Raw genomic sequence first — 8,418 nt, forward strand, 5'->3', positions numbered from 1 at the left:
AACAACAATGACATGTTTGATAAGGAAGACCTTCAACAAGAGGGACTGACACACTGACTTTAACAAGAGGCTTGAATGTATCAGAGATAAGGATGGCATAGGATAGGGCTAGGTTCAGGCCTGTTATTCACAGGGTCATTGAGAGTCACTGTAGTCTCAACACTACCTAACAAGGTAGTCATATCACACTAAGAAATGTTTCTCACTTTATAACTCCCCTCTAATCACCACTGGTTGGACTATGAGATGACTGTCCAACCCACGGGTAGCATACTCCTGCTCTTGAGATTGTATGCTCAGAAATCCACAAAAGTGAAACAGTAAGGAAGAGAAATGAGTTCAAAGAATACACTGGCATACACAAGCATAGGAATGAGGGGTCAGGGTGATGTGAAGAATGAGGGATTAGGGTGATGTGAAGGAGACATTCCAAGAGAGAGTATGCACTATGAGACACAGGAAAGCTTTATGAGGAGGTAACACCAGAATATCAAGAAGCGTGGAATTATGGGGGACCCATAAACATTTACAGATGTGGTCTCCAGGACTATGGTGAATATGAAATCAACATCTGCCTCTAAATTCTAGTAAGCATCACTGCAATGAAGCTCCTATTGTGTGTGTTTTAATTCGCTGAATTTTGTTACCAGTATCAATAAAAACATTCTTTCAGTAAGTTGTCACACTAGCTGTTAGCTTCTCTGTAATCAAAGAAGTATTAAGGTCTCAATAGTTAGATCACCTAATTCCCTAGGTCCTGTATTAGTTCTCCAACAAAAATACCTATATTAGAAACAAGTGAATTAGAATGAGTGATGTTTGTGGTATTTCAATTTAATCTTGATTAAAGTGATGAAGACAAGGGAGAAGACCAGGAGCCAAGTCCAAATAATAGAAACGAAAACTGACAAGAGTGAAAGCACACATGCAAAACAAAACCACCTCTTAATGGATTTGCTTAGATATTACAGTAAATTAACTGGATCAATTAATGAGTATCACTGCCTACAGATGTTTGTCTGAAAAAGACTAATGAGACTCTACACTTTCTGCCAAACTAGGTATTTTTTTAGAAAAGGCTTAATGGTAGCATTTTGTTAATGATATCAATTAAACATAATGTGTATTATAAAAACAAATGTGTATGAATGGGGGGGAAAAAAAATCTCAAAACCCCTTAACATGCTGCTGTTAGGTGCCACAGAGCTGGAACAGACAGACTCACAGCTAATCTTCCAGCACGTCTTCCTTCCAGCAGAGGCAGGACAGCCCATAAAAGGGGAGAGTTCATCTATCTCCCAAGGAGCAGCTGGTGGAATCAAACCTCGTATCTTTGGGTTAGCAGCACAATTCCTTACCACTAGGCCACCAGAGCTCCTACATAAAGTAATTATGAAAAAAAGGAAGACTATAAATCTCTGAAGTCTACAAAATCATGACACTTAAGAAACAGATTGGTCACAGGATGAAGTCCATGAAAGTTTCTTAAACAAACCCCAACAGCACTACTACTTCAAACTTTGGGAGTTAGTATGGCTAACAACTTCAAAACTGGTTTAGTACAAAAAGTGTTTCTAAGACTGCTCTTTAAGAGGTCACATCCCCACTGCATGTCTCCCTCATGCAGCTCCAGAGACATGGCAAGAGTGAAAGATGAACCACAGGTCAGTCCATTAGGGAAATAAAATACATCTTGATCACTTGTCTAACTATAAAAATATACATTTCATGTAAAACTTTCAAACAATACAAAACTATGTGCATTGCAAAGTGCAAGTTACTCCATTTTTCAGCCTGAAGCAGTAACAGAGGTGCCTCAGACTCCTTTATATCCATGCACACTGTATTTTTATTATCAAAACACTATCACTTCTTGCAAAAGATTGCTACTTGTCTTTTCTTTGAATGTATGATTTGTTTCCTACACAAATACATGTACATCAATTTTTTATACAAGTGCATAGCTTTTCCCTACATAGATGCATCATTTACTTGACTATTTTCCTACTAACAGACTTTCAGGTTACTGGCAAGTTGTTTCTTTTCCTACTAACACAAACTTTAGTGAACATCAATTCACAGCCATAGGTCTCACACATCTGTATGACTATTTCTGCCAAATTCTAAGTCATGTTCCTATTAAAATGGCATCCCTGATCTGGGCCTAGCAATCTGGGGCTGACCACGGGTACTCACAGATACATAAGCAAGTCTGCAAATCCAATGCACAGACCATAGGAAAGAGCAATACTAAGGTCAAGGAACAGAACCCTGGGGCTGAGCACACAAAGGACTAAGGCTGAAGCCTTTCCTATGAAAATATCCACATAACTGCCGGGTAGATATGAGGGGAGGGAGGCAAGTGTACTGCCAGTCCTTCTGCCCTCAAGCCAGTCAGAGGTTCCTAACTGCTTCCAAGCCAGGACAGCTTGCATCAAAACAAATGGAAGAAGCCAGAGTGAAATAGGTGCAATATAACGCAAAGAAACGAAAGCATGCAATTAATTTAGAAATAAAAAGAACACAGACAGAGCAAAAGCACTTTTCTTTAAGCCACAAATTTATTTACCTTTTGTGTAATGGAGAGAAATGGCACTGGATTTCATAGTGATTCCTCGGATCTGTTCATCTTCTCTGCTGTCCATGTATCTTAACTGGAAAAATGCAACATAAGCATCCTTACTTGCAAATGAATTAAAATATAACATTGAAATTAGTTGGTTGGGATTTTTGTTTTAAACCCAAGAACCTTCTGCTTTGGGTGTTCGTTTGTTTTGCTGAGGGAAGTAGAAAAGGGGAGTTGGGCACAAAAAGGAGAATACAGACAAACTGAAAACATTACTACTAGCAACTCGTGACCGTGTTCAAATGCTGTACACTCTACCCAGAATCCTGCTCATGCAAATTTCAGCCATGAAATTATTGAGGGGAATTACTCCTATCTGTCTAGAACACAGTCATTCTTTTTTACTCATCAGCTGCTTGACAACATCTGAGCAGAGGTTAAAATAGAAGGTTCTCTGGAGGTCTGAAATGTCTTCATTTTAAAGAAAATTACAGCCACGCAGTCAATTCAATTCAGAGTGACCCTGCAGGACAGAGGAGAGCTAGCCACAAGGTTCCCAAGCCTGGACATCTTTACACACGCAGATCACCTTATTGTTCCCTCAGGAGAGGTTGTGGATACCAACTTCTGATCTTCTGATTATTAGCTAAATGTCTAAGCCATAGTGCAACTTGAGGGCCTTTCAATCCTTTCAGTAGATTTTAAATACATGTTTCAAAAAAAAAGGGACAAAAATATTCATATTAAAATTTAATCTATGGCTTTTATAAAGATCGATTTAGTTCAAGACCACAAGAGTATCAATACTGACAGAGGCTTCCCTAAACCATATACCCTCCTTCCAACTGCTCAGCCTTAAGCACCTTATTACTACTCACTTCCTCCCTCTCAGGTCTCTTCTCCTCCTTGACTTATTCCTCTCCATTGTCAACTTTTAAGAAAGTCTAAACTTTTGGTATTTAATACCTTTTGTTCATTCAAAAATCTTGAAAAGAATTCACTGATTCAAAATTACTATACTTATTCAGCTACATAAAATCAAATTTTCAGAAGAGTTTCAATTCCCATAGTTCTGGCAAAACCAAATCCCTTATCAATGACTAGTCAAAACTATCAATGACCTTCTGGCCAAACACAAAAAAGCCTTTTCAATTCCTATTTTTCCTGGCTTCAATGTGACTTTAGATGGAGTAGCAATGGCTTGAGTGAGGCTCCCAAAGGATAGGACAGGATTCAGAACTGTTCATCACAGAGTCCTTATGGGGTCTACCCAACTTGATTGCATCTAACAACAACAACAGTCACCTTTTGTGTGCAAATGTACTGAAATACTGCTATTTTCATCATGATCCTCTCTCTCACTTCAAAAGCCTTGTCGGAGTTAGTATCATGGTTGCTGGGTGCCATTCTCTACAGCACATGTTCTCTTCCCTTAGTCTCCAAGCAAATGCTCCACACACATGAAGCCCAACACAGTAAATCTTCATCCGTGCTATGTCCCTGACCTAAGAGTTTCTCTGCCTTCCCTTCATACCATCCAAATAATCTACTTGTGCAGAATCTCCTTCTCAGTGAAATCTTCCAGAAATATGCCAGACTACTAATATTGGACTTGTAAAATTTTATATTGACACTTACAAAATATTAATACAATTTAATAAAAAATTCAAACAGATGCTTTCTTTAACATTTATTTCATCTTCTCAAAAGGACTATGATTTTTAAATCTCCTGAGACTGTAGTAAATGGTTCATCACCTTGCAGATAGCTTGAAAACATTTACTAAAAAGCTAAAAAGTATTTTTTTAAGTATAACAACATACCTTGCCCGCCAGGCGACTGGAGATGATTCCATTGCTTGATATAAGACAGTCAGCCAAGGTAGTTTTTCCTGTCATTAAAATAACAATATTGATTTAAGTCTGTTTCTTTTTTTAAAGGGGAGGAAGATATAACTACAGATTTAATACCTGACCATAGAAATTAGTTAAGCAAATATTTCTTCTTCACTGATGCTGAAGAGAGCCATGACAAAAAGAGCATTTTTAAGAGTTAATCCACACTTTTACAGGAAACATCACTTAGAAAAATACAGTACTTTACAGTGTTGTGAATTCTATCAACCTCAAATGAAGTCATCAAGCAAGTGTGTTGTTAACATAGATAGAGCAAAATGCAGTTTAAAGTGTACAATTTGATAACATAAACACTACTCAAATGAAAATACAGAACATTGGGCAATTTTTATTGTTATTGTAATTTATGCCAAAGGATCTCTCTTTTCAAGAATGTCAATTATTATATCAGTCATTTACTATCAATACAAAAGCTATGCCATTAAACTAGTAAGACTTTGTAGCTCAGAATGGCAAGAGTCCATCAATTAATTTCTATAGTGAAAAGCTTACTGGATAAAACAGCAAGAGACAACTGAACCTGTTCTTCTGCTCTACTTCCCATGAATGGCCTTGGCTAAAAGAAAGGGCTCTTATAAATACACTTAAACAAGAACATTTGCATGTATTTCCCACTGAATTCAATGCAGTCTGTAGAAGGTATCAACTATACTGCTGTTATCAAAGCAGCTTAGGGTTCAAACAACTCAGGAATCTACAAATTTGACTCTCTGTATGCACAAGTATACACAGTTATTGTTATTAACTAGATTACAACTAAGTTCTACAGAACTTCAAGTAGAATGAACACGTGACTTTCCTCATTTAAAGAATAACTGGGTATACAGAATAATTACTGCAGCTGAGTTAGAATAATAAAAAGAGGGTTTGTCTTTTTCTTCAAGGAAAAATAAATCCTGTTTAACCTTAAGCACCTCAGCAAAACATAAGATCCATATGTTTTTGTTCAAACCAGAGACCATTTAACTAGGAAAAATAATTACCTTTAACAGTATACTACATGAACACCGATGTTTATAGTGGCTTTGTTCACAATAGCAAGGAGTTGGAAACAACGAAAGTGCCCATCAACAAACAAATGGATAGAGAAGCTCTGGTATACTCACATAATGGAATACTATGCTGCACTGAAAAACAAGGAACTCATGCAATATTATTCAAATGGGTGACCCTGGAGGACATGATGTTGAGTGAAGAATCTCAGTCACAAAAGGACAAATATTGCATAGTGCCACTGTTGTAAAACAGGACTGACCTTGGGGTTGCGGGGAGACTGAGAAAGATGGGTTTAATAATGTATACTGTATTAAAACAAATGAGGGAGAAAACTCTTTAAAAAGGATATGTGATTAGGTATTTTTGTCATGACGGGAGTCCAGAGCGAAGGCTGTATAGTGGAATGGACCTGGGGAGAGGGATTGTAAAACAATGAAAGAATTTTTCTTTTACTTTTCCAAGAGGGGAGTGTACTGGGGGGGGAGAGGGTTGGGAGGGGAGAAAAGTGCAACAATAAATGAATGGGAATCCAAAGTCTCTGTAAATTTTCATTGAAATTAATAATGTTGTTATTGTTACGTGCCTTCGAGTTGCTTGCAACTCATAGCGACCCTATGTACAACAGCCCTAAACTCTGCTCTGTCCTGTGCCAATCGCACCGTCTCTGATACACCCATCCTGATTACCCCAATCACTGAATCAATCCACCTCATAGAGGGCCTTCCCCTCCTGCGCTCTCAGTATATTACCTGCTTGTCATATAAATACTGGGGTTTGCCTGCAATCTTAAAGCATCACTTTCCTTGTATCCAATGGAGTAAAACTTATTCTAAGTATGGAAAACATATATGCCCTAGATTGTGTCAACAAAGTAAAGACTTTGCTGTACCTGTACCTATATTGCTCGGTCTAAAACAATGTTTGAGATAAAACAGATGCTCAATAAATATTTGCTGATTGGGTGAATTAATCAGCTTTTCTAGGATAGTATTAATTTTAAATTTAATTACACATTGTAATTCATTAACTATATTGCCCTGTGCTTTCAAGGCAAAATCTACTCTTAGCTGACCCTAAGATGAGTTTTCAGAGGCTGCAAATCCCACGGGAGGAGACTGCCCACCTTTCTCTTTGACGAATCTGGTGGATTCAAAGTGCCTGTCTTTGGGTAGGCAGTGCAACTCCTTACCACTAGACCACCAGAGATCTTTAATTAATTATTCAATTATAATTAACATTATAAAACAAAGTATGTATGATTGATTGAATAAATAATCAGTATGATTTGTAAACTTTCACTCAAAACCCAAAAAGCCACCCCTAAGCACTTCCTCTAGACTAACCGCTCGATGTACTATTTGAAAACATCATCTGTTTTATTTTTTTCCCCCAAATGCCTCCTTATCACCTCATAAAAAAATGTTAATGACTGTCTTCATGCTTAAGGATTTACTATCCTGCCAAGGGCTTCTTAGTCAATATCCATGTATTCCTTACAATCCTATCCTATCAGGCAGCTACAATTTCCATCTAGTTTTGTCAATAAAGCATAAAAAAGGTAAAGTAACCTGAAATGGAGTTCTGAATTCAGGTTGTTCAACTTCAAAGAATTTAAACTTAATTCTAGTGCCTAGCAGAATCATAAAAGATTTTGTCAGACCAGTCTGTCTCTTCATTTCACCTACCACTCAATCACCTTAGGGAAAATAAACAGACTTTATTTCAAAATCCATTCCAATCACTTTGCTATAGCTACTGGAACAAAAAAGAATTCTGAAGGCAAGAGCAGGCTGCTAAAAAGGACACAGTACTTCAACTGAAAAACCTCATCTCAGGCGAAGCTGATGCCCTACTGATAAATTTAAGGTACTCTGCCAGCATATTCCTAGCAAAGTACCTTAAATTCAGTAGACATTCAATAAATAACTGTGAATTAAAGGGGACTGCACAAAAAAGGTTCTGTGGATATTGAGACTAAATAACTTAAAAAATTTTTTACATTTTCTCCATCGTGCAACCCTTCAGGGCCTATAGCCTATGGACAGTGAAGCCAGGTTCAGCGTTACAGTTTGCTCTAGCACGGGATACTATGAAAAGCCAATGGTGACAAGGGTGCCATAAATCCAAAACCATGTAAGACTTCCAATTTTACAAAGCTGTTTCAAAAATTCTTCACATTTTAACAAAAACTCAAGTTCTGGTTTAAATAATAGTATTGTACAGCCAATTCAACTCACAACTTACTGATGTCAAATCTCTTCCAGTTTTTCTTCCTCGATTTCAGAAGCTGTAAATCTTAATGGAGAGGGAGACTGTCCATCTTTTCCCAGAGGAGCAACTGATGGATCCTAACAACACCTGACACGTGCAAACTTTGGGTAAGCAGCCCAATGCCAATCACTCATTAGTCACGTTCCTTTCAAATGCTTTACCATGTGCTTCTCTTACATCATACAACTTTCAAAGGAGTTAAGACTTGTTCCTTAAGTCAGTTAAGCACCACTGTCAAATGACCACAGCTTCACTCCCTGTCATGCCAAGACCCCAGCCTTCTTGTAACTGACAATACACAGGCATAAAAGGATTCTTACCATGGTCAACATGAGCCAAAACACAGATATTCCTGATGTTTGCTGTATTTTTCTGGAGTTGAATCATCTTATCCAAACTACTGAGCACCATGGTGACTTTCCCTGTGCCTGAAAATCAAATACGTTATTAAGCATCACTGGGTAAGGCGCTGCATGAAGAAACAGTTTAAATGTGCAAAGGTGAAAAGAATTCAATGAACCTTTATTAAAGGGATGGGCCCACCTCTGCCCACACCCAGCTGTAGCACTTACATCGATACTGTATTACTACTGTATTCTTGCAGTTTACTCATCTATTCGGAATCGCTGGCTGGGATGAATCACTCAGCTTCTAGGGGCGTGGTGCTGG

The 8,418-nt window shown here is 37.9% G+C and overlaps 1 protein-coding gene across 2 annotated transcripts in view; it reads right to left on the reverse strand.

The window, feature by feature from the left end:
• EFTUD1 (elongation factor Tu GTP binding domain containing 1) overlaps window positions 1-8,174 on the reverse strand; it is a 231,874-nt gene extending 223,700 nt beyond the window's left edge. Inside the window, exons 1-3 of one of the 2 annotated variants that reach the window (XM_006885124.1) lie at window positions 8,070-8,174; window positions 4,390-4,457; window positions 2,570-2,654 (exon numbers count right to left, since the gene is read on the reverse strand). In XM_006885124.1, the coding sequence (XP_006885186.1) occupies window positions 2,570-2,654; window positions 4,390-4,457; window positions 8,070-8,160 (244 nt within the window). In that variant the 5' untranslated portion in view covers window positions 8,161-8,174. The remainder of the gene's footprint in view (window positions 1-2,569; window positions 2,655-4,389; window positions 4,458-8,069) is intronic. The other variant, XM_006885125.1, reaches the window with a different exon arrangement.
• Between the last annotated feature and the right edge of the window lie 244 nt (window positions 8,175-8,418).

The sequence above is a fragment of the Elephantulus edwardii genome, unplaced genomic scaffold, assembly GCF_000299155.1.
Source record: "Elephantulus edwardii isolate Elephantulus edwardi_28Jun2011 unplaced genomic scaffold, EleEdw1.0 scaffold00041, whole genome shotgun sequence".
Classification (NCBI taxonomy): domain Eukaryota; kingdom Metazoa; phylum Chordata; class Mammalia; order Macroscelidea; family Macroscelididae; genus Elephantulus; species Elephantulus edwardii.